Consider the following 27,358-nt stretch of genomic DNA (forward strand, 5'->3'; position numbering starts at 1 on the left):
CAGAATAAACTCAGCTTTAGGAAAGTACCATCATACCCCCTGTTCCAGTAATCAAACATGTTATTTCAAACTTAGTCGCTCAAAAATGTTGCAAAACAAACCCCCCCTATTATTCTTTCAAACTAGTTTGAACTTCCTATGATTTAACAAAGATGTAATCATATCCGCAGAGATCCCAGTTCCTTACGAGTATCTTAAAAAGCACGAATGAATCATTTCCTTGTACAACAATCAACTTTGCAATGCCATGATCTTGGAAATGATAGTTGAACAGTTGAAGGCAAGCACTCAAAAGAAAATAAAAGCATTTAATGCAAAATATTTTACCAAAAGTTTTTACAGCAATTTCATATAAGTGGAGTCTTCTCTTAAAACATGAAACCACCGATACAAATGTATTGTTCCAAAGGGGATTACAAAACTTTCTCCTCAGCCACACAGGAGGTAGGAAGGGCATTTCTCTCACCTGAAAACACCTAAGATGAACTCCAAAGTAACATTCGGGACAGAGCCTGCAACGTCTAAGCGAAGGTAACACACAGATGTTTTGGGACTAAAACTTCACAGGCTGATATCCCTTTACTCCATAAGGCTTTATTAAGATCCCGAATAATTTGTGGGCATGCAACGGAAATATCCGAGATGCCTGCCAGCTCTATTATATGGTTTTTCCTAGTGATGGGAAGCCTGATGTCAGGGCAGACACGGGCTGTGTTCCCCTGCAAGGAGCAGCCTTAGGGACGGTTCTTTCTGTTCCTGCTCAGTTGCTCCAGGCTGCAGTTTCTGGGACCTGAGGGCAGGTGTCAGCTGGTGCATCCTGGCCCCTCAGGCTGTCCAGTGGCTCAGGGAAGGGCAGCCACTGGGAGCAACAAATGGTGCAGCTACCCCAGGATCCCCATCTACATTTGCAGCTTCCCCCAGGCTGTTGACACTTTAACAGGTTCAGAGAGGGCTCGTTGTGGAGCGAGTGAGGCCCTTTGGAGACCAACGGCACCATCCCAGCAGGCCCACAAAGAGCAAGAGACAAAATTGGTCCTTGTTGAGAAGCAGCAAGAGGCAGCTGGAAGGGAAGGGCAGGACAGGCTGGGGCCCCTGCACAGAGCCCTGCAGCAGCACAGGCACTTCCCAGCACATTCACTCATTCCTTCGCTTGGCACACGGGGCCGGTCTGGGGATCATTACCTGTGAAAGGAGCTCTTTCACCCCCGTCCTGCTCCCTGCAGCGTCCTGTGGGGCTGGGCTCTGCCTGGGCCGCTGCCAGCCATGCAGAGAAAGGCTCCAGCTGAGCCCTGGGGAGCTGGGCTGCCTGCCCCTGCTTTGCAAAACAACAACACAACGGCCTTCGAGGAAGATGCAGCGTGGGGGGACGAGCTCTCTAGAAAACAAAGCCACATTAACCGGCCTCAACAAAGCAGCAGTTCTCTTTCCCAGGGGAAGGGCAGGCCAGTGCCTTCCCTCCCCAGGACAGACTGTCTTTCAGGCTCTCTGGGGACACGTGGGAGGCGCCTTTTCTGTTGTTGCTGTGCTGCCCCAGTGCTGGGCTCCCCGTGCTGCTACCAGGAGCTGAAGTCCCCAAAGCCTGAGCTCTTTTTCTCTTTCTTCGCAGCTGTGCTGGTCGAGGGCCCGTCCTCCTCTGCGCTGCGCTTCCTGGAGCCAAAACGAAAACAACTCTCAGGGACTATTTACTCTTCAGCAGGACCAGGGCAGCTGGATGCCTGTTCTCCCCAACAACAGCTGTACCAGAACTAGCCCATCCCTGGTCGAGCAGAGAGCAGTGCAAGCTCTGTGCCAGCACGGGGACTGCAGGGGGTTGGACATGGGGGCCCCTGGCAAGGCTAGAAAGAGTGTGTGAGTCTGTGGGCATGGTTTGGGTCAGGCTTTGAACACTTCCAGGAATGTGTTCAAAGCACATTAAGTTCTCTAGGCCGGAGCTGAAGATTTACCAGCTGTACTTTTTTATCACGGTCATGATGAAAAACATGAGCCATGAGTTCCTTCTACACCTTCTCACCTGCACTTGTGGCAGCGAATGGATTCATGAGGAATTAGGTATAAAGCAGCTGGGCGAGCTTCTCAGATCCTTTCCTGTTTCTCAAGCCCAGCCTGTTGCAGCTGCTGCTGCTGTTTGAGCAGAGTTTGCAACCCCAGGGAAGCATTATGCAGCCAGCTCACGGGCTCTGGTTTTATTGTCAGGTATCAGTAGATGACAGGGAGAACAGAGAACCCTGAACCTGCCAAAGGGCTGTGTGGACAAACTCCCAGTGTCAAGGCAGGCTGCAAGGACTGAAGGTCTTTTCTATACTGCTTGGTTCTTTCCACAGAGCCACAAGCTCGGCCAGTGTTTCCTCTGTAAATACAGTGCAACATGGCAGCAGTTTTAAGCTGAACATATTTTAAGGGACAAGCAGTATTTCGTAACTGAAACATTTTACTGACACACCAAACTGACCCACCTGGGCTAAAATATTTCTGTTCTCACAGTTATGCAAATGCCTGTAAGTCACAGAGGCACACACAAGCTGATTAAATAGCTGCCCAGATCTGTGTATGCATAAATATAGGCCTTTATGCAGACAGACAACAACACTTTCACAAATGCTTTTAGAGAAGTCTGCTAAAAATCAAGTGGAAGGCATTTATTTTAATTTTTCCCAAACACATGCTAAGCTGCTGCTCAGCCAGGATTCTGTAGTGTCCTTAGGAAAGAAAACAGTGCTGCCAATCCTGACAGGAGTACAAAGGGTGTCTGGGAGAGGGTGCTTTAGGATAAGCCTGTCCAACCAGCCGGGTACCAGGAGCTACTCACCAGACACCCTGTGCTCCCACAGCAGGCCTGGGAACCTGCTCCCCTTTCCAGCCAGTTCAGCTGTTTGTGTGGCTGAACGGGGAACCAGATCAGCAGACTGATGGGGGCTTAGGGAAACTACTTTGTGCAGGGGAGAAGTTGCTAAATGAAAAACATCTGTGGGACCATGGCCTTCAGAAAAGGAAGAGGATAACAGATAGTGTGGGAAGTGACACCATACAGTTCCTCAAGGACTTCTGAGTTCTGGAAATATATCTACAGTTCTGAAGTCAGTACATGCTGTTAAAGACCAACTTGCTAAAGACCAACTTAGTCACGTTCAAGTGCTAAAAGAAATGCTCAGTTAACTTGTAATCTTGAAAAACAACAGGAGAGGAAACTCTTGACTGTTAGGACTACATGAAGATGTCTTTGCTGGCACAAACCAAACATCTGAGCAATGGCACTGAACATAGTCAGCATCCAGCAGGAAAGGAACCTAAAACACTCAGCCAAGATCAGATGGGCAGGGAACTCACGCTGCAGCCATGTTGATGTATTTTCCAATCCCCTGCCGGTAAGTTTTAGGAGCCTGGACCTCCTTCTGTGGTGGGACCACCTCAGCTTTTGTTTTGGCTGCTTCTTCTTCCTGCTGGAACTTCTCTCTTTCAGCAGTGACCTGTGGGAAGCAAAGGATGCAATCTGTTGCAGGAGACAGAATAAGGAGAAAAGGTCTACAGTTCTTTGAAGCTTTAAGCACTCTAACCCAGCAATCGGCACTGCGGTGATTACAGGGCAGGCTTCAGGAGACACCTCTCAATGGCCACTGCAAACAGGCTACCTACAGGAAGAGTCCTTCCTTCTTACCTGAAGCTACCCAGAGCTAGAGTGGGCATTTAAAAGGAAGCATGGGAAGCTGATGGCCTGGGCACCGTGCCAGACTCAGCTGCAAGAGTAACTCTGCACCGAAAGAGTGACGATGATCCTGGCACACCAGGCACTGCTGAATGGCAGCTGCTTAACCTTAGCTGGCAACCATATGGGCAGGGGCTGCCCATGTTCAAACAAAAGGCATTAAGTTACAAAATTCTCCACAGAAGAGCTTTGGCCTTTCAAATAAAACAGTCAACCAACCAACCATCCTCACCTGCGCATCAGCCTCTTCATAGGGATCAACAAACACCGTCGTCGTCTGAATTCGTATTTCCTCCTGGGAGCAGAAGAGAAGAACAATAATTCCATCTGCTGATTAAGTTGTGCCATCTCCCCCGAATTCAGTTTTGAGAAGTGTCAGCAGGGTGAGCAGCACTGCCATGCGAGGCCACAGCCCCTGGTGCTTCACACGTACCTTGGGACGGTCTGTTTTTGGGTCACTTTCCACATTCTCCATAGCAGTCAGAGTCTCAAAGCCACCAACCACCCTAAAAGAGGAAAGACATGATATCCATCTGTCACAACATACTCAAAATATTCCTGCACCCTTACATTTAATATATCTAATTTATGACCATTCTCTAGCAGATTTTTAAAACACCATGCTTGGGTGATGGAAAATCAGCAACTGTATTTGGAAGATCTAAGAAAATGTCATTCAGCATGGAAGGTCAAAATTTTTTCTCAGATATGGGATCTGAATTTAAAACTAAGCAGAACATGGAAAAGTCAAACACTCAGAGGCAAAGCAGAGCCATTTGTCCAAAAACCCTGGAGCCACACAAACCAGCCAGATGAGGAACAAGTCTCTTTGTTTTTAAATTGTACATCAGACTGAAGATGTTATCAGGAAGAAAGGGAATGGTAACTACAGCACTACAGGAGAGCAGTGACAGAGCTGTCTGCACTAACAGCAATAATACAGAAAGCACAGGATTGCTCCAGGAGAACGTCATGACCGTGAGCTCATGAGGGCTCTGGGAAAGCAGCAGAGCATCAGATCACAGCCACAGGGTAATGCTGGGACACTTTTCACTGCAGTTTTTACTTTGGAGGATGTCAGATCCCTGGCCTCTCACTTTTCAAGTCAACATATCCAAATACTTGCTTGAAAATGTTTAAGGCTGAAGCCTTTCTGAAGTGTTGCACCTTCATTTTCAAAAAAAAAAAAAAGTGTGGAACAATGGGAAACTTCCAGAAAAGCATATTTAGAAGGGATAAATGGGGTAAACCAGATAATTATAATCCTGTCATCCATACCAGCAAAATAATGGAATAGTAGAGACAAGACATGATTAAGAAAGAAAGGAAATAAGTAACGGCAATCAACAAGGCTTTGTGGAAAACAGAGTCTGTCAAACAACCTTCTGTCACTGAGACAACAGATGTGGTTAACAGGGATAACAGTGTCCATGGAACAGACTTCTGGAGGGCGGCTGATATTTTGATTGAGGAACCAGAACGATATGAGGTGAACACAGCACACATTAAATAAAAAATTGGCTGACAGGTGTCAAAATCTAATTTTAAACAGGAACCACTGAGTCAGTACATTTCCAGAGGGGTCCTGCTGGCATCAGATCTTGGTCCCAGGGTATTTAGCACTTTTATTCACATCATCCCCAATTCTATTTGAAAACAGCTATTCTTAGAAGAGCAGTAAATAAAGAGGAAGACAGGCTGTTGATGCCAAGTGATCCAGATCCATTAGCAAAGCAGGCTGTTGCTGGACAACATCTGTTTTAAGAGAGCCAAGCCACATGGCCAGGAAACAAAACTACAGTTCCTATTGACAGCCGTGGGACAATGAGAAGCAGCTGTAATTCCCAAAAGCATTGCTCCTGCAGGCAGAGGAGTTTGGGGCCGGGAGCTCAGCAATGAGGACAGGGGGGCTCAGCAATGAGGACAGGGGGGCTCAGCAGTGAGGACAGGGGGGCTCAGCAGTGAGGACAGGAACCAGCCACCGAGGGCCTGTGGACAGGGCAATCCTCCAGCCTTCACAGGGGGCAGCTCTTTTAAGGCCTGATTGCTGGGTTTACTGGGATTACTGGTACTCCAGCACCAGCACAGGCAGGCTGTCAAGGGCTGGGCAGATGAAATGAAGGAAAATCAAATTAAATGTAACCGGTGGGGAAAAAGAAATCAAACTGGTGGAATGTGTAGTGTTTTATCGCCTAACTCTGCTTTCATATCAAAGAAATAAGCACTGCCTCAACCAAAACACACATTGTATTCACAGTCATCTTTGTACAGTCGTACCAGGCTATCTCACTCCCACAGGTGTTTCACAGCCCTGCCCATCCTGGCATGGCATCTGCCCAGCCAGCACCAGGAGAGGCCCCCAGCTCTCACCCGCCACAGTCTCACCTGATCCCTGGAGAAATACACCTTTACACCACTCCCCACTGCCCCCACTGCCACCCCATAGGCTGGGACGGGCACTAAACACACCCAAAAAGACAGAGCCCATCACAGAGGATGAGCCCAGGCAGGTCAGAGAGGGTTCCTCAGCACCCTCCCCAGCACAGCTGTCCTTGCTCACGTTCAGTGCTGCTCCAGCCTCACTCCCCAGGGGCTGCTGATGTGCTGCACTCAGGCTGTGGCTTCTGAGAGCAACTGAAAACCACGTATGCAGGCTAGAACAGCCTCAATCTTCTGTCACTGGAGGGAGAACACTGGGGGAGGCCACACAGGGCTTGAAGACCCTGCATGAACTTTGGAAAGTTCATAACAAAAACTCAATTTTAAAATCTCCCTCCAGGCCCGTATCAGATTAACTTATAATACTGGTGATTAACACCCAGCCTAAGACATATTCGCTGTATTTTAACTACCCCAAAGGAAACTTCTGATTTAATATTGGAGGATTTTCTAGCCAACAGCTCTACTCATTATCTGCCCATATGTTTTCATTTAATTAGGTTCTGATAATTTGAAATGGCCACATCAGCTATGCACTGGCAATCTCAACTGAGTAATCCCTTAGCCCATAGCTAGACCTCCCACAACAGTAGGTCTAATGCATTTTGGTGATGCTCCCAGATCTTCAGTCTCTATGCTAATTAAAATTTATTGGGAATATTTTGTCACTTGTATGTTTTAAAAGGCTGTGATAGACATGGCATTCACAGGTCATCAGTAAATGACCTAAACAGTCTATTTTGATGTGACTGTAAAGGGCTAAGGGGGAATAAGACAAAGTTGTTATGCCTGCAGAGCATGTCATTCTCTTTCCTTCTTCACTTCTTGTCTCACAAATGGAAAATTGCTTTTAGTTTTTTACACCCCCGCATTCTCCAACATTTTGCACAGATCGTATCTCTATGTGTATTACAGTGTCAGCACAATCAGCTTTCAATATAGGTTAATGTCTTTAGACACTGCCATAATACCAATAAAAAATAAAACCTGATTTGAATACAAACCACCAGCTGAGGAGAGAGCTCTGACCAGAGGCACTGGAAATAATCTACTGGTCACTTTTGTTCAGGGAGCACTTGGGAGCTTTGTCAGGATCAAGCTGGTGTTTCATCACTAAAAATTAATATCCAAAAAAGACAAGATCTGACAGCAAACATGACCCATCCTGTAAAACTGAACTACACACTAACCAAGGCAGTTGGTGGATGCAAAAAAATTGAGTATTTCAACTTAAGGTCTCAAACTGTAAAGGCTTTTCCAAGCTTTCCTCTGATCTAAGCAGAGAGACAATGTACATGCAAGCTCTTGAAATGTTACATGTTGTTATTGTCAAATCTCATGATGTTACATTGCAGCACTAAAATCAGTTTGATGAGATGTAATGTGTCAAAGCCCTTGCACTGGCATCCCTTACAGCAACTGCTCCTCACAGAATGAGGAAACAAACACACCAGAGAAGTTTTGGGGATTCTTTGCCTGTCCCACAACACATACTTTGAGTGTAAGAAGAAAAGCTCATGGACATCTTGCCAAGAAAAAAGCCCATACAAGTTATATGTAGAAAAAAACATTAGATCAGTACATAAAAACGTTAAAAAAACCCCAAACCCAAACCACTAAAGAGAGAATCATTACTTAATATTATTCTAATATTCAAAGAACTCTATACATCATTTTCAATAAAAGAAAATGCAGACTCCAGAAGTCCAGCTAATATCCTTTTACAGTCTTTTCAAGTGCTAAAGGTGTGACACAGAGAGTGACAGTTCCCTGTGCTGACCTGTCTCGTGCAGTGTCATTTCTGCCAAGCTGGGAGCCAGCAGGGAAGGGAGAAGGCAGAAACAAATTTACTGTTTTCCCCTGCTTCTGGCTCTATTCCTTTTATAAGGTGCCACACATGGTTTGTCCTACATTGACTAAATGAGGTTTAAACAGATGTTCAGATGACATGCTACAGGGGAAAGGGTAACACCTTCAAGACACCATTTACATTAGAACAACCAGTGACACCGAGAGTTTGCTGTGTGCTTCCAGGAGACACTGAACAGAGAAAGGATGATCTCAACTATATATTTAGCTCAGCATCCCTGAGACAGCTTGTATTTTTAGAGGAGCTTGATAAATGTTGCATTACATCTAAGCATGAATGACAAGGTAGGCACATTTAGGGTTTTTTTCTGTTAGCATAGGAATGAAAACAAAAATCTGCCCTTAACCGTGCAATTCTGTTTTCTTGAAAACTGGGTAAGTTAGCACTGGATATCTTTGCATTTCACATTTAGATATGTTATTAAAATCTTCCTTCCTGTCAGGGCTCCTTTATGTAACCTGGTAACCTTGCTTCATAACCACCACCAATGTCTTTGCACGATGTGTAGGTGGAATATCTGGAGCAAGCTCTGTCCATGTGCAATGTGCCAGGGAAGGTCTCACTGGACACCAGCCAATGCTGCCCCCAGAGAGGAGTGCATCTCCCTCATGGGGACCTATTTCTCATACTTTTGTTTAGAAAAGAATTATAGGAATCAAGCCTTATGCAGTGCTGGGGATGGCAGCAGTCCAGGACGATAGTTTCCTGGTCAGAGGATGATAAAACAACAATGTCTGGACTATTTAAAAAAATGCTTTGAACTAGAAACAGAAACCAGAAAGAAACATTGCTGTATGTGTAAACACATTCTGCCCTTAGGGTTATTTTTATAAAAAGGAGAACATATATTTATATACACACACAGAGAACAGTACATACATGCACAAACACGTACAACCAGGACAAAATGTCTTCTATGCACACACTCAATCTGCAGTGGAGGGTGCAATTCCAATGTGCAACAAGAACGCAGCCAAAATATCTCCATCTCTCATAAGGGCTTAATCTAGCAGGTGAGACATGGCAATAAAGGGTGCTGAAAAAATCAAACAACTTGGAAAAATCTTTTTGAAACTAGACTCAACAGAAGAACCTGGCACACAAGGACTTCCCTGCTTTGGCACAGGTCCCTCTCCAGAGACAATACAACTGTTTTGGACATGACAGCAGCCCTCATGCAGCTCCAACAGCCCAGTCCTGGTGTGCTGCAGGAGACCACAGCCACAGCTTCCAAAGGAGGCCTGGCTTCTCTTCCCACCTTGCTCTTCCCTCCTATCCCAGGGTCTGGGGAGCAGACTCTGCAGGGCAAAATTAGGTCAGGCTCCTACACAGAATCAGCTCTTCTGCTGTCACACGATTTCTCCCCTCTTCAGTTGTACTAAAGCAGAAGAGCAAGAAGAACATGAGTTTTCCAGCTTAGAAGCCATTGGGATTCACTGATTCAAACCATACAGGGAATGTTGCAAGTGGAACCAGACACTGTTATTTAACCCTACCTGGCTAACTGAATAACGCCTGGCAGTTGTTTTATGGAGATAATTACTTAGGAGGACAAGAGTTACTTTCACTGCCCCTTTCTACAGAATGGCAGTACAAAGCATTAAAGAGGTTAAGGAATACTTAATACAGAGTGATACTGATCCAAGGGAAGAACTCTCTTCCACAAAAGCATCTGGCAAGGGGAGAAGGGAAGAAAAGAGAAGACTAAGCTGAGTGAATGTCAGCTACTGACTGATGCCTCCAACTTGTCCTCATTTTCAAGTCCACCGTGCTCTGCTTGTCCTAAATCTCACCCAAAATTCCAAAAGCATTTTTCTCCTCCTGTTGAACACCTTCCACTATTATTTGAAACATGCACTTTTTAATGTGTCTCTTCAGCTTTGGAACAGGCTCCCAAAAAACATCCACAAAGAAATTTAACCTTTTCCTGAGGGTTTCTTTTTCTGAAAAAAGTGTAAACTGTTGGTGGAAGGTAGACTGAAATGGGTCATTGTCACAACTTCCCTGTATCTATATGCAGTCTCTTTTCTACTTACACAGCTCTCAGGGACAGAGATTGTTTCTGTCTGCTTATAAAGGGTAAATGTAGCAGGTCTCTGATCCACAGAAGCTGCAGGACATTGGAAAAACAGAAAACATACTAACAACATGGATGGGATGTGCTTGCATCTAAATTGCATGAAGCATAGCAGACAGGAATCTGAGCCTCTCTGCTGTTTTGGCTGTAATGTTCCTGTAGCTCATGCAGATCACAGCACAGCTGAACTCCCAGTTGTAGCAAGGCAAGGGTAAGAAGGAGCCCCCACCAGAGCCCAGGGCAGCAGCAGGCAGGACCTTCCCCATGCAGCAGTTCAGCCCCTGCAAATGCTTCTCATCCACTCTGTGCAGAGCAAATGCATGTTGGTTGGTTTACATGATTTGAATTTCTAAATTAAACCTCTTACCAGCAAGCTAGAAGCCCAGAAACACCACCAGTTAGTTTTCATGTTAATTTTACATCATTCTCTAAGTCAGGAGAAATAGTAATTACTAGAAATGGTAATTACTAATTTAATCTAGGCAGCTCTGCTGGAGCAGGAAATCCATGCAGCCTCCAAGGGAAGGCATTCTTCTTACACTCTGCCTTTGTTTTTGCTCCCCATCCACGCCAGATTATCTCCTTTCTTTTCAGTACACCCATCCTCATCACTGCCATGGTGAGCAGCACAGTCATGACACGATGCCTGCCCTGTCCTCCAGCTGCCCCCTTCTCCTGAGACTCGAAAATCCCCCTGCCCCAAGCCAGACACGTCCCCTCTCACAGCCCCACTGCCCACACCTGGGTGTTTTCCAAACAACAGCCAAACCTCCAACACTAATATCTGACCCCATGCAAAAATTGTGTTTCAAACCAGTGGGGACATGAATAAGATACAGCTCCAGAGAAGAAACCATCAGTGTTCCATCCCACACAGGACCAAAAAAACACAAAGAAAGGAGTGGGGAATGGTTGCTCTTTCATTCTTTTTTGTTCTCTGAAGTATGGAAAACCTGCTGAAAAGTTCTATACAAATTACAAACAGATCAAATTGTGCTCTCCAAGATACTTATGTGACATTAACAGGAACCAGAGCCACACAGGAATAGCTGAGGGTACAGGTCAGATCAGAGTATTTAGGTTTTTATATTAACTGAAATAAGTAATCCTCAGATCTATATGAAAGTCACAACAGGCCAGTAAGCATCCAATCAAGACAATCCAATTTAACATTGATGGAAACAAAGAATCCTGATTTCATGGGTTCATTCTGTTCTTAAACCTAGATATTATTCCTAGATATGCTTCCCAGACATTATTATTGTGCTATACAGTCTAAGATCAGACACAGTCACCAAATCCCAGAATCACTCAGGATCTAAAATAGCAAACTGAAGATGAAGTTTCACTACAGGTACAATCTCTGGCATGTTCTTCTATGTCTTTTCAAAACAATGCAGGTAAAAACAGCTGAAGGATTTTGATGACAGAATATAGATCTTAAGAGCTACACACATCAACCTTTTATATTACATTTTTAGGTAAATTTGATTATTCAAGAATTCAATTTGTAGATTAATATAGAGTGATTGGAATACATATATCCCAGTATCTTAATTTTTTACATTCTTTGAATTAATTTTTATTTACGTGCAATTGAGACCAGAGTAAAATTCACCTGTTCTGTGTTCATAGGAAGATGTCACCCAGTTTTCATGCAGGGAGCCAAACGTGATTCCAAACCAACATTTTTTTATAAAGTTTTTCCATTATATTTCAGCTAAAAATATTTGCAGTGCTGAGAAAGCAGCATCACTTCTTTATTCTGGCACCTAAGTTCAGATTTCTGCAGTAACAAAGACAATTCACAAATTAAGACAGTCTTTGTTAAAACTGCAAAAATCTCTGCTATAGACATTTAACCAGATTTACTTGGATTGAAGTAATTCCTCTCCAAAGGGCAACGTACAGTGTGAAACATCACCTGAGCTATTTCGCTCATAAGGTACTTGAGGTATCAGCCGGTGCAAAGGCTTTTGGGAGCACCCTCCCTGCACACAGGGAGCTCAGCTGCTCCCCAGATTCCTTCCTGGTGAATTAGGGTAAAACTGGAGCCCTGGGGAAGCACAGCAAAGACACTGCAGGACTATCCAGTGTGCTCCCTGAAGCCAGGCTGCATCCAGAACTAAGAACGGGCACCTTTTCAGCTGAGCTGTCCTAACCCAAATACTATTTGATGAGGTGGCCAGCTCAGGTTAACAGCATTACTGTATGGGATTTGAAGGGATTTTTGCAAGGTGGACTCAAAGTGTAGCTTAAGTGAAATAGTCTCAAGATCTAGGTAAGGTAACTCCTCCAGGAATATACTGGCTCTCAGCTTTTGGTGTTGGCATTTGCCTTATTTATCTGCTTTCACCAAATGACAAGGGAACTTTGAATTTTTCTAGGACACACCTCAGAAAGAAAAGAAGAAATACATTTTCAAGGGTGCAATTATTGAAGAATCAGTATTGGAACTAACAGCACTAAAACAAAGTGCCACTGCAATGAAGCATTTTCTGCCTCAAGAACTTGCAGGCAGGGAAGATGGGATTATATATATCACTGTCACTGTACAGCACAATTGCATGACATCCAATCAAAGTGAGCAGCACATGGTTTTATTTTCAATTGCTGACTTCCAAATGGATAAAACTGTGAAAAGAATAACAAAGCAGATCTCCATTTAAAAAGATTGTAAGATTCTCAGGAACTACCAGTGCAGCAGGTCAGCAACATTCCCCCTCCTCCTGCTCCTGGGGATGCTTTAGAACACTGTGCTTGGCTTGGTAAATACCAGGTACCTGCAGCAGAGCAAGCAAAGAACAAACTTTGCCCTCATGTGAGGGCTTCACTGGAAAAGACTTTCAGAAGAGACTTCTTTATAAGGAATGAAGTTCCCTCACTGTTTGGGCATTGGTAATATCTTTATGTACATAAACACATATGTATGTACATACACACACATACAGATTTTATACCAATGAGAACTGTCAGGAATAAAAGAAAAGGACAAAAAAGAACAAAATGGACCAAAAGACCTAATCTATGCAGAAGCTCTATGTTCTATGCCATGATGAAGAGCAGTCCTGTCATGGCTAATTTTCCAGTTGATGGCCTATAAGAGGATGAAGCAGTATTGAAGAGGTAATCTCCTGTGTCCCAGCAATTACCATGCACAAATATTAACATGGTTCATTCCTGTGTTCATGACTCCTGGAGGGCCACCCTCCAGGGAAGTAAGGCAACTTACAGGGATGGAAGGAGGAAAAAAGGCAGGGTCTGATGACTGGCACTGATGCCATGTTGGCCACCTACTCATGCCCAGAAGAACTGCACTGTGAGCTAGGATTTGGCTCCAGTTCAATTATAAGAGTCACCAGATTCTTCTCCTTAGGCTTCAGACACACAGGAGAGCACATCTGCTGTACTGCTGCCCATATCCTTCACTTACCTTCCAAAAACTGTGTGCTTCTTGTCCAGATACGCACAAGAGCGGAATGTGATGAAGCTGGAAAGAATAGAGACATAACAGTTACCATATTGTCCCACTGACCCTCAACAACAGCCAGGAATGCTTAAAAACAGAAAGTTTATGGAAAAGCTCTTGGAGAAAAACAAGCCCCCCTCCCTCTCTGGCTCCTCTCTGGGAGGCCTGCTGACAAAACATCCTTTAACTCCTCAGTTTTGGGGGTTTCATCCTGGATTTCTGGAGTTTTGACTTCTCACTTTTACACCTTTATCCCTAAAGAATATTCCAACTATGGGGCCTTGCACCAAGTCCAAGATTAATCTGAGCATCTCCCTCCTTGGCCACGCAGGCTCTGGGAAGCTCATGCAAGGCAGGGAGACATGCACGACAGGGAGCTGTATCCAGCAGACACAGTTACATGGCACAACAGTCTCTGCCAGTGGAAATTTTTTTTTTTTTTGGATATTTACTTTTTGCATTTCTCTTCCCTTCAGTTGGCCTGCTGGTGATCCATTTCTCCTCTGGACAAAGAGCAAACTTGTGCTTCAGACACAAATACCCCAGAATAACACTCCAAAGTGTCCAAAGTAATGAAAACCTGTGAAGTTTGGATTTTTAATTAACTGGACTTTTAATTTTGGGGGCTGTATTCTTAGACTTTATCATGGGAATTAAAATACAAATCCAAAGCAATCTTTACTACTAAAACCTCTCTCTAAAGCTTGATGCTTCTTTGGAAAACTTGGCCTACAAGTGTGTGAGACAGAGGTTTCCACACTGAGCTCTGCAGACCACAATGGCCTGTCTTGGCTGGACATGCAGTGCTGGCTCTCCTCCCTGTCCCCATCTGTTGCACCACATAAGAGACAGCTAAAAATATATAAGCATTCCAAAAACACTTTTCCATATAAGCAACTGCCTCAGGAAGTTATATGATTGCAAATAGGAGGGGCTGTAATGTGCCAGACAATCTATTAAGACATGGAGGAAAGCACTGAGATGCTGTACAGGATGCAAACTCCTACACAGGGCACCACTTTATTCCTGGATATCCAATACTTAAATACTTCATGTGGTCAGTTATGTAGCACTGTAATAAAAAGAAATCTGAGCAGGAGCAAATATACAGAGAAAGCTTCTAATTCATTACTACCAGTCAAAATAAAATTAAGGATAACACAATTAATTTGGGATGACCCCAGAGGAGAAGTCCTGAGCATTACTGAAGCATCACCTTGCAGAGGGGACACAGCTCCCTCTGTCCTGCACTGCCTGTCACCTATGGGGAAAGCTATTCAGCAGTTCCCAAGGCCACAGCATTTGTCAGAAGTGTCTCAGTGATGCCCAGGAAGCTTTATAAATATGGGCAGCTGGAGTCTCTTAAGGACTTACATATAAAGGAATTTCATATTACATTTGCAAATTTTAGGAGAACATACAATCACATTTACAGCAGCAAATGTGACTCAATATGGCACATCACTCATGATCTCTGTAACTTCTGTTTCTAGAATCCCTGCTTTTTTTTTTTTTTTTTTAAAGAAAAGAAGAAATAAGTCTCTGCTCTCCCATAATTTAGCACCTGAGTGCTGGCAACAACATTCAAATCCAAAATAAGTTGTACAGCAACTTGATCCTGCAAACTGCCCAACACGTGCCTAGCCTTAAGAACGCGAGTAAGCCTATTAAAGGCCCTGAGACAAGCACTTGTGTTGAATTAAAGCAAACCACACTGCTGCAGAGTTTATAAGCCATAATAACATTTACTATCATGAAGACCAACACCAAGAACCCCCTCCCTTCCTCTTCAGTCCCAAGACACAGTATTGTACACACACACACACATACATTCTCTCACTCTCCTGCTGCTCCCGATAAAAGAACAACTTTGGAGCAACCAATAAATAGCTGGCTCAAAGAGACATTTTCAAAGGATGGCAGGCAAACACCCATATTAATGTTACACACAAACAAGGCTATTACAACTTCAGCATCTTTACATTTCCTTGGTGTTACTTTCTGCTTTTTTATGCATTTTTTCCTCATTTTAGTCCTCATTCTGCTTTTGTACATTGAAAAACAAGTTATTATCGATCCCAGATTGTGCACTTTGCCATGTCTGGGTTTAAACATTTCAAAAGAGCAGAACTGTTCTTTATCAGGTGACTAAAAAGAAGTAACATTTTCATAGAGTGTATGTTTCATTTCATTAAGCCCTTTCAAAAAGTTCAATACAGGGCTAAATTTAAACAGAGTGAATAGGTATGATCTTACAGGGGTAACACTGGGGGGACACTGACAAAAACAAACAAAAACTTTAAATTATAAAACCAGAAAAGACAAATTACTGATGATATAATAAATCTCTGGGTCTTATTGCCATGCTTCACTTTGCTCTTAGATTGGTAAGAGCAGCTGACTGGAACATGCAGCACCCGACAGAATATTTCACTTGACTGAATTTTAAAGAGTAGCTCATAAAATGTCATTTGTTTTCTTAACAGAGTAAGACACAATGTCCAGAGGGAAACAATAAAGCATAAAAAGCAAGTGACTACTTACAACTGTGATTTGTTTGTGTTGGGTCCTGAATTTGCCATACTAAGAACACCACGTCCTGTGTGGGACAAATTGGGCTTGAATTCATCTTTGAAAGGTTTTCCCCAGTAAGATTCTCCTCCTTAAAAGAGAAAAGACGACAGAAGAATAATGTTTGTTTTCATTAGTTCCCCACTGTGTTTTGTAACAGGCACTGACATTAAACTCAAGGTTTCCAGTACCTGGATCACTACCTGTGTCATCCACTGTTACCTCACCCCTATCACTAGGCCAGTATTTGAGCTCGACCTTGAAATCTGATGTTTGCAACTGGCAACAAAATTCTGTGCCTCACACTATCAGCTGCAACAGAGCACACTGCTTATCAACAGCCTTATGTGTCCTGTGCTGAAGAACTGTCAAGGATTTCATTTTTTACTGCTGGTCCACCATCATTTTTCTCCTTTGAGACATTAAATCTTTAAAATTGGCTTTCTGACAAAACACAGAGCAAAGAATTACTAGTTTAATTGCACCCTGGATATAGCATTGCTTCCAGAAATAAAATATCAGGGAGATGAAATGCATTCATAGAATCAACTAAGCACAGGAGCTATAAGCTCAAATGCTTGATTTCCAGCTAAACAATCAGGAATGATGACACATGGTCCTCCAAAATAACAGGCATAAATTAGATATTTGGACTAGATACCTAGATGATGTGAGCACTTAAATGCAATGAAGTCAAAAGGATGACAAAACTGCACAAACCCCAGTCACAGCCCTCCAAAAGTGATTTCTTTTCTGTGACTGTGGACAGAAAGAGGGTCTGGCAGAGCTCTCCCCCTGGCTGTCATTTTTACATTATTTATGACAGATCTGACATTTTCATTTGCACTTTCCACCAGGATCATTCTTAATAAGAAAAACGAAGGCTGAGATGAGTCATAGTTTTACAGTCAAATCCATAATCCTGTTTGACAAACCATGAAAAATATTTCACCTTAGGACAGTATTAAAAATAAAACAAACAAAACTATCCAAACAGACAGCATGACTGGTCCATCTGCAAAACAGGCTCAAGAATCCTCTGGAGTAAGTGTATCACTGGTGCAGCAGGAGGTCAGTAAAGGATCTGTGGTGCTCAATGGCCATTTGCACATGAACACACAGGAGCAGTTTGATGACACTGCTGCACAGGCAAGAGCAAATAAAACCAAGGAAGGGAACAGCCTCCTACCGAAAACCTCATCCAAAAAAATCACAAGAGTGCATTAAATGAGAAAAGAGTTTCAGATGATACCATGAAAACAAGGCATCACATCTGGACAGCTGAGAGTGGAACTGAATAAGTGAGATTTTGGAAGAAACTGACCCGCTTAAAAACCCAATTAATCATGTTCAGAAGATTTATTAATAGAGTTGAGTGTTGCCTGCTCTGCAACTTGACAAGAGGTGGCAAAAGGGGACAAACCCTGTAGGGGTTTTCTGTAATCAGGGGTAGAGGAGTGATTACTTCCACAATCCTTGGCTATTGAATATTTTAAGATTAGTTAAATTATATCAGCTTGATCCCATATGCCAATCTTTTCCAGTAGTGGATGACAAGCATATAGTCCAGCTGCAGCCAGCTCTAGAGGAGTTTGTGCTGACTGAAGTTTTCAGAGGATACAGGACATGAGCACAGCCTGTTGAGATGGGACACAGCAGCAATTGGCCAAACCTGTGAGTCCACTACACCCTTCAAATGCTTCCAGTATGCAGGGAATGTAATTCCATGCTGGAATTACAGCTTTGTCAGCCTGCTGAAAGGGAGTGGAATCAAGCCTAAAGCCTTCACCAGTCAGAAAAATTATTCAAAAGGAAAGAGAAAAACTGTGAATGACAGAGACTCTCTCTCTTTCTGGCACAACAACCAACCAGACCCAAGAGCCTGCAGACAGGAGTAATGAGCCATGATCTTTAGGTTTTGGAATATTTATTTTTGTATAATTTCATTTCGGATCATGCACTGCAGGTCAGAATTAATCTCATGTGTGTGAAGGCTAACTCTGGTGCATCCCAGTTCTCTGCAGGTAAGGGCTAATATTTTAGCAGATAGTTACAGCATGAGATCCAGCCCCTGCTTCCCTCTCTGTCTGCCATACAGCTGTTTGCTAGGCTAATTCTGACTGCCCAGGAGCTGCAGCAAGAACAGGGAATGGCCCGTGCAGAATGTGCCTAAAAGGCCAGACGTCCTCTGAAGGACAGAGCTGAAGTGTCTGTGGAGACCAGGCAGCACAGACTGGCAAAGGGTGGTGGAGACACTGCAAAGGCACTCAGACAGCAGTGCAGGCATGGCCTGGGGATTTTGTTGTTGGTTTGTTTCAGGTTTTTTAATAATTTAAAGAGAATACTTTTTTTTTTTTTAATTTAAGGAGCATACTTTGGGATTTTCCTTCTTTTTTAAAGAAAAAAAAAGGAAAATCCCAAATAGCCTGAACGTGCTTTTTGTCAAACTCCTGCTAACCTCTGGAATTGTTCCAGGCTTCAAGTATCTGCTTGAAGCAGGACTAGACCGAGCAAGCCAGAAGATGGCAAGTTGCACACACGTATTTTTTTACTTACTGAAACCCAGCTTTACTTTTCCTGTGAAGATTTAAGTGCAGACCCCTCATCAGTCTAGTGCCATGGCAGCACAGTGCCTAATGCTCAGCTAGGGGGGCTGCAACAGGGATTTCACATTCTTACATTTTAGATCTCAGTGTAACCTTGGGAAAATCACTCACAGCCTCCAAACCCAATAATAATATTTATGAGGTGTTGGGAAGTATCTAGCAGATTTGACTGCATTTAATCTCAACACAGTTGGGAGGTGTGGCTGTGCCATTTTCTTAGTTTCCTGAAAGCAGGATGGATGCAGACAGGGGAGGTGGGAGCATTGCAACGTCTGGCTCCTGCCCTCTCATGTTACACTCCCAGAATGTGCCAGAAAGAGAGGAGGCTCCTCCTTATATTCCCCAAATCTTCCTCCGAGCACACCCGGATCACTGCTGAGTAGACACGGAGTCAGGACACAGCAAACCCCTCAGCCCAACACTGATGCAGCACCTACAAGCAAAGCCCACAGAAAACAAGAATTTCCTCTGGGTGTTGGATGCCCAGCTGGCAGCACTGCCCCTCACCTCACCTTCCTCTCAGCTTACTCCTGATAAGATTATCTGCTGGGCACTAGATTATCTTTGGTGCCTACTGGACTTGCAAATGTTTCTGAGATCCTATTACAAAAAGTGCTGGAAAAAAATTCAGGGGGCTTCTGTGCTGAAGATCAGAGGAGTTCTCATGGCAGTAGCCATGGCCCCAACAGGTACTGCTACTGGCTGGATTGGTGCTGGGAGTACTTACACCCCCCCACGGGGATCTCCTGCGTGCACAAAGCTGGAAATGTGCTTGAGATCAGCCACAGAAACACACTGGCCTTCAACAGCATTTAACGTGTTCAACGCCAAAGTCTTCAGGAGCCAGAAAGAGCTTTTGTACAATTCGGTAGAACAAAAATCACATTCCTACTCAGATACCCCAGGTTCAAATCTGAGGGAAGTTGGGAGACAATTCCACATGTTTTTCACTAAAAAAACCCTTCTCTTAAATTAAAGAGGCGCTTAACTCATTCTCACACAGAGATGAAACAAGACAGACCACACAACTCTTAAAAAATATTAATAATTTCCATGGCTATCCAGAGTGGCAAGATACTTGTACTTAATATACTTAATGGACCTAAAATAGCTTGTGCTGCAGTGTGGTTGGTTACTCAGTCTCGTAGCTGCATCTTGTGCTGACAGTGAACAGGTGAACAGATCTGAACTGACATCTGAAGCAATCACACATTAAGCCACTCTCTAGAAAAAAAGCCACATTTTCAGATTATCTTTTGAACTAAACCAGATTACTCTTTGGTAGTTTTTGTTTCTACTAAAGGTATTTTCAAAAATTTTATGAGGTAAAATCACAGAATTTGTACAACTTTGTTGCAAAAAGCTGAGAGATGCACCTAAAGCTTCAGAAATGTAGCATTCCAAAAGCCAGGTGTGGGCTGGGAATCATCATTCATGACAGTTATGATTTTAAATAAATCCTTCCTTTTTCTGGCATAAAAATTGCTAAGCAGTGGTAAGGAAGTGGGAGGGCTCTGATTCACAAAAATGATGGCTTACTTTCTGTAATTTTCTTCTTGTCATTTGGAACAACGAGGTACATAATAACATCTGACACTTCTGTAGAGCTTTCCAAGTGAGATTCTGGAATCATTTTGCAAATATGAAAGCCTCAGCTCAGGCAGCAAGTGCTTCTCTCCTCTCAGCTCAGAGGACATGGTACTCTGAACCCCACATACCTGTGACAGGATTTGCAGAGGGGCTGCAATGTAAAAGGAGTATATTCTGGATAAAAAAGGCTTGCTCTTGCCCATTTGCTGAGCTTCAGTCAGGCATGAATAGGGGTTCTACAACTGACACAGTTTAGGAACTTGCTTTGTTAGGACATCACATTGCATTGACTGAGTTTGTCCACAGCCCTTTGCTATTGACATTTCAGAGGAGCTCTTGCTGCCAACTAAAATGCAATTCCCATTTCCCAGTGGTATTTTATCTTGGGACTTTTACAGCTGTTTTAGGCCTCCTTTGTGCCCTCCAGGATTCATAAAAGGACAGAGGCACACACACTTCCAACAGGTTGCAAGTCACAGTGGCTGAAAAATGCCTGTGCTGCTTTGAAAATGTAATGCTTTGCATATAGTTTCCCCTTTTTCATACAAAAGGGTTAGGATATTAAACCTATTTTTCCTACATGCAAATTTTCTTCTATTATTTGGAACACTGAAAATAAAGAGCAGCTGCTCCACTTGCACAACCATGAGTTAGAATTACTCACAATGTTCAACCACTTAGTTGTTATGAACGGTAGGAAAAGAGATACGTCACAAATCTAAAATTCATTTTCAAATAATAAATCATTACAAAGAATGACCATGACTCAGCTTATTGCTCTGAATACTGCCTCTATGGGTGGTTATTTTGTTAGAAAAGAAATAAGCTGCTGCTGCACAATAAAATTTCTCCCAGTGGTCTTATGAAACATTAAGTTGAAGGTTGTAGAAAATGAGCCTGGTCCTCAAAATCAGTGTCAGAACTGTGTATCTGACTACTCTGGCAGTGCAAGTCTGCCAGCTGTGCTACAGGAAAACTATTCCCCACTCCTTTCCCAGGGTGGTATCTCAACTCCTGGATACCACAAGGCTAATTCCCACTCTCCTCCATCCCAAGGTCAACTGCTCAGTACCAGGAATCAGTTGTCCTTCATGCTCCTGCTGGGTCATGGTTACTTTTATGACAGCCCAAAAGAGACTCATAAAGGACATTGGGGAGCTGAATAACAAAGAACAAAGTAGGGATCAGAGCTGCTTACAGAGAGGGCTGTTCAGCCAGAGCAGCCGTGGAAGAGGATGGTCAGTGACCACCAGCTTGGCATTTGTGACCTCTGTGAAGTGCTTCCAAAACACAAGCACACTTAATCCAGGTGAGCTGAGAGCACAGTTGCAGTCTGTGTGACTCATAACCTTATGTCATGTAGTACTGAGTGTGTTCAAACCCACCCAGAAGATGAACAGTCCTGGCCTTAGCTGGCAATGGAGCAGGTGATCATCTGAGCATCTGGGTATTGCAACCATAAACCTGACACCTGCTGCTGAACATGAGATGAATGTCAGATGACAGAAACCAAATGGTGGGAAGATACTTGAACAAGTCTGTTCTAGTTCCTGAACTAATGAACAGGAATAATTAAATAAACAGAAGAAGAAAAATATATACAGGCTTAACGTACCCTCCCTGTGTCAGTTTGGAAAAGGTGGGGTTTTTTTAAAAAAACCCAGGCAAAAAAAAAAATCCCAAACCTCTTAGCCAGAGACCATCAGCTAAGGCAGAAGGTTCTGTGTGGAAGGAGAAACAAAGTATGCTGTTTTTTCTGAAGTCTTCCTACAAAAGGCCTAACAGAAACAGTTTAAAATATTGACATTTAAAGGGTAACCTCCACATAGTCCTCCCTATTGCCAACTGAAGTATCTGGGAAGAAAGCCCTGTTCTACTCTCATATGCTTCTCTGATATTACAGAAGTCAAGTTATTTACTTCTAAAGACCACTAAATCTTATGGTCTTTTTAGCCTTAAAAGATGCATCTTTTTTTTTTTCCTTCTAAGAAACAGTGAATCGAAGAAATACTGAAATTCTTTCCAGCTGCCAAATGAAATAAAAAAGAGAATTTATCCTGCAAATAACATAGAGGACCCAGGTAAAAAAGGTACAAAGTACTGAATCCCAGTGCTTTACTCCAAAGCTTTCCTAACATGAATGCCTGTGATCACATTAACGAGGCACAAACCAATGGACCAACCCTTTCAGAGCAGGGGAGCCCAGGAGGGCATCACTGCATCTGCCAGGCTCCAGCTCTGCTGCTGAGCTGCACCTTCCTCTGGCTGTGCTCTTGTGGAGACAATATCAAGGAGAGAACATCAAGCCAGACAGGCCCTCGGGTCTGGCCACCTTCTTACAGCTCGACACACACAAGTGAAATTTCTGCCTCCCAGTCAAGTGCCCTGGATCTATCAGGTAGTCAGGAACAAATCCTGACAGACTGCTTGCACTCTGTGAACTGTCTAAGCAGCTTCATTTAAGAAAGTATTAAACACACAGGCATGACAGCTCAAGAGCAATCCAGCAGCACACCACACTGTCCATTTAGATTTTCTTGTGATATTATCATATTTGATAAGTGATTAAATAAAGATACCTAAAATTCAACTGTCTTCAAGAAATAAAAACTATTCAGTTGCAAAAAAAAACATTTGTATTGTTTGGACTCTATAATAACTGCAGTCAGTCTCTAAAAATTTGCAACACTCATGTCCATTTGAGCATACACTGTTCATTTTATTAGAACTTTAACAGTCCTGACAGATGTTTGCAAGACATCTCGCCTGCGATATATTCATATTTAATTAAGAACGACACAGAGGAAAACAAGATGGAAAAGACTAGAGGTCATTAGACTTTCTTTTTTTTTTTTAAAGTGTATATGTAGGAGGATTTTTGCATTTCACTTCCTACTGGCTTTGCCAGTAGAGCTGAGTCTTGACCTTCAGTGCAGCAGCGTTGCCAGTCCTCTGCCAGCTGTTAATTGTGCTGTCTTACAGCACTTCTGACCATTTGCACAAACAGAGACAGGAATGACACCAGAAAGTTCATTTTGATTCCACAGCAGGATCTGAACTCCACCCTGCAAGGGTGAGAGGTGTCTGAGTCAACCTATTAAATCTCTCCTGTCTCCTGATACCTCCTTAATTTCTCATTTTAAAAGATGTTCCTAATTATGTCTTTTGGGATTTGAACCGAAACTTTCCTTATAAAAACTCAAATCACATTTATTTTGACAGTCCAAGCAGAGATGGCAACAACTCTTGTTAATGGGCTTTTGCCATCCAAACACTGAACCTTTAACTAGTCTCATATCTTGCAAGGGTTGATTATCACATACAGTGTAAGAAGAGCTGTTGGGCAACTCACACTGACATTATTTACACAGTAAATAGAGCTAAAGTATTTACCAGCTACAACAAGCGCTTTTCTAGATGACCTGTGAGCACACACAGAAGAACACAGTGCTTGCATATGACACATTTATGAACTGGAACAAAGATGCACAGAACCCCCCAGGACCAGGCAGGGAGCTGGGGACACTGGTGACATCCACAAGTGGGGAGATAAAAGGGGAAAGTGGAAAATGAGCAAATTTATAGCAGCAACTGGAGATATTATGAGGCATCTCCTGTGGTGGGCAATGAGGACCTTTCAGCTGCTCTGTCTCCTGACATGACCATTCCTGATATGACTGTTACCAGATCTCCAGCTAAGGGAGGAAGAACAAGCAGAAGAATTTACTAACAGTGATCCTTAAAAGTTAGAAAAAGAGCAGCTTGGGCTTTACAAGGCAACTAGCTGGGAGAACAGATGGTACCTGGCCATTCACCAATTCTGAGACAGGTCTCAAGTATTTCATTAATGCTGAATTTGAAAGCAACTTTGCATGAAAGTCTTTCTTCCTTTGTTCTTTGACCAGGAAGGCCAGCTGTAAAATCATTATAATTTTCATTTATTTATTTTCTGAAATAAAAAGGAAGCAAAAATCCAACAAAAATTCTGCATGGAAGAGTTTCTGAGCTTTAGACTTGAGAGTTCATCAAATGAAATTCTGAACATGGTCAACACGGTCATAAACATATATCAATAAAACCTCTCCTTTAAAGTAAACACAATGTACCATGTAACAGCATTTAGAGAATTTTAATCTACAAACTGTCTGGAAATAAATGTAACAACACAGCACATGAAGTGAAAACAGTTTACTTGATTCAAAGCCAACCTTACCTGTTCCTGTCCCAGTAGGATCACCTCCTTGGATCTGCAGAATTAAAATTAAATCAATGTTACATATGTATCCATGTGAAAGACATTAAATACAAACCATAAAAGCCAATGTGCCTTGATTTTCTTCCTTCTATACTGTGTCATGTTGACAAGTCAGCAAAAAGAAAACCATTAGTATTTATTTGGAGCTGCTTTTATCAGCTGGCTGTCGCCCCTTATGTTGCTTATCCAAGAGTAGAATGACAGTTTTATAAAAATAATATGTCTCTTGTGGGTAAACAGGGAAAATAACCAGTCTCAAATGGGTTAACCAGATCATCCTTTCTATTATATGCTGGGTCATAACCTGCTTTTTAACTGATGATGCACTGCTTTTGGAACAAAAAAGGCTTTACATTTTGCCACCAACCCTCCACATGAGGGAAGGCAAGAAATGAAAGAATATGGAATATTTTTTGTATCCGAATCTGTATTTTCCTGTATCCCCCTCGCTGTCTGCAGTAGAAAAAATCCTCATGTGAAACCAATATTTCAGCAACAAAATTTATCACATGCATTAATCACTGCACATGCAGGATCTACAAAAATAATATTCCACATTCTAATGCCAGTGCAGGGAGTGTGCCATGGCCAGTTTCACACTAGCAGCACACAAGCACAATTTTAGTTGTGAGTTTAACTATGAACTGAGATATACAGTGCTGTCAAAAGAAAAAAAGCTTTTTGTAGGATGACAGGATGGAATGTAACATCCAGTGATCTTCCCTGAAAGATGTGCTCTGCCTTCAGGATCAAGTTGTTAATTCTTCTGAAAGGAACTTACAGGGCAGCTACTATATCCCAGACTGCCTGGACTGTAACTATGCAAATAGAGATCTTCCATTACCAAAGACAATGTTCTGGAAGACAAGGTGCTCTTTAACCCCTTCCCAAAGAAAGCCTGAGCACCCAGTGCTGGAGCACGCTCAGGAAAGGATGACTGGACAGTATCCAAGCACCACAACCTGAAACAGAAATTCAGCTGCTCTCTAAAGTTTCATCTGAATGGGATTCCAACAGGCCACAGTATTACTTATCCAAACTAGCATTTCCCTCTCTCTTTCTCTCCTTCTGTTCATCAACAACCCACCCACAGCTCAGGGAAGATAACAAGAGCCTTGCCAAGGCAGTGACTCCTAAAGGCTTTGTCTGGAACAGCCAAAGCAATGCAGTGATGCTCCAAGTGACAACACGAGCCAGAGACAATTGTTAGTAACACTAGTAAGTGCACACTGGGTAAATCAGGACAATCCTAGTTCTGATGGTACATTTAATATACACCTATTTCAAGCTGTCGAACGTGGAAGAACCTAAAGCTGAAATAAGTAAATGTATCTTTTGAGAACATCACATGTTGGGTGTATGAGACAGGATTTTTTCAATACTCACCACAAAATTCCGAATTGATCGGTGAAAAATTGTTCCATCATAATAGTTCTTCTTGCACAATTTGATAAAATTTTCACATGTTCGGGGTGTCTGGAAGACAAAAAGAAGTTTTAATTAAGCAAGACCTTTGGAGAATCAATTAGTGACTATGCTGTTTACAATAATCACTCTTCATTTGTGCCTTACAAAGAAACAATCATGCAGGACTTGAAGAGGATGGAGTCTGTCTACAGAAAATCTCTATAATATATGCTCTTTTAAAATACACTGGAGAGAAACACACTGTGTTAAATAAATCAAACCCAGACCTTCCAATTAGCACAAAGAAGTGTTGAATAGTAAATCACATAACTGGAGCTCCCTGTTGATATCATGATGGTGAAAGCAGGTAAACTCAGAGACTTCCAAGTAACTTAATTCCAGCAGTGCATCACAATCCTGTTCCAAAGGGGGATTTCTAGCACTGCAAAAAGCTCATTTCCCAGAGTAAGAGAGAACCTGACTTCTCTGCTCCACTGAGAGCATATTGAAGCTAACTGGGAGGGAAGTATTTGGTCCTCTTCACCACTTGGAAGTAAAAATGGGACTGATTCAAATCACTGGAACACAGGAAAATTAAAAAAGACAACTTGTTTTCAAAACTCTAAATAAAAAGAAATTATGCTAAATATATTGCCAACTTCTAATTCACTTTTACAGTGCAAATTAAAGTTATTTATTTGAATTTATGAGCCATGGCATTCAAACAGTACCTTCTGAAAAACGTAACTGTCTACCTAAGTATCCTTCCATTGTAATTGTATGAATTCTCTTCTCTGCAATACTAAAATACCTTCAGATGCTCAAATACAAGTAGAGAAACAGCCTGTTTTCTATACTTGGACACGTTTTCCAGCCCCACTGTGGATTATGAGCATACATCTATTCCAGTTTTACAAAAGAATACATCTAACTTGAGTTGTTACAGGTCTTAAAAATACCCTTATTGTCTTGTGTGCTGGCAAGCAAAGCCCCAGCAGGGCTGTAAATGAACACACACAAGCCTTGTCTTCACTTTGCACTGGTGTGACACCAATCCTGCTCTGAGAGCTGTGACACCATTCCTGCTCTGAGAGTTGCCAAACACTGAGATCGAGCCACACAACCTGCAGTGACTTCAGAGCAAAGAGACCACAGCCAGGCTGGGTACAGTCTGTCTGTTGATAAGCCAATCCATAAAAGTATTCATCTGGAACCCTACAGAACTTCAACTTTCTGTATTTTCTCATCTGAAACACAATCATTCTCACCCCTCTTTATTTGCACTGAAATGTCTCTTAATTATCCAAACAAACTCTACCTACCATTATAAATTCTTTATAATGATTCCTTCTTAATTACTCTACACAGATATAG

At 42.7% G+C, this 27,358-nt stretch overlaps 1 protein-coding gene across 1 annotated transcript in view; it reads right to left on the reverse strand.

Annotated features, from left to right (window-relative positions):
* Nucleotides 1–288: 288 nt before the first annotated feature.
* The window catches only part of PPIL2 (peptidylprolyl isomerase like 2), a 65,102-nt gene continuing 38,032 nt past the window's right edge, over nucleotides 289–27,358 (reverse strand). Inside the window, exons 13-20 of the mRNA XM_017815593.1 lie at nucleotides 25,964–26,053; nucleotides 24,536–24,569; nucleotides 16,100–16,217; nucleotides 13,520–13,576; nucleotides 4,134–4,206; nucleotides 3,933–3,995; nucleotides 3,325–3,464; nucleotides 289–1,647 (exon numbers count right to left, since the gene is read on the reverse strand). Coding sequence (XP_017671082.1) covers nucleotides 1,554–1,647; nucleotides 3,325–3,464; nucleotides 3,933–3,995; nucleotides 4,134–4,206; nucleotides 13,520–13,576; nucleotides 16,100–16,217; nucleotides 24,536–24,569; nucleotides 25,964–26,053 — 669 coding nt within the window. The 3' untranslated portion in view covers nucleotides 289–1,553. The remainder of the gene's footprint in view (nucleotides 1,648–3,324; nucleotides 3,465–3,932; nucleotides 3,996–4,133; nucleotides 4,207–13,519; nucleotides 13,577–16,099; nucleotides 16,218–24,535; nucleotides 24,570–25,963; nucleotides 26,054–27,358) is intronic.

Source organism: Lepidothrix coronata, unplaced genomic scaffold (assembly GCF_001604755.1).
Source record: "Lepidothrix coronata isolate B3197 unplaced genomic scaffold, Lepidothrix_coronata-1.0 Scaffold51, whole genome shotgun sequence".
Classification (NCBI taxonomy): domain Eukaryota; kingdom Metazoa; phylum Chordata; class Aves; order Passeriformes; family Pipridae; genus Lepidothrix; species Lepidothrix coronata.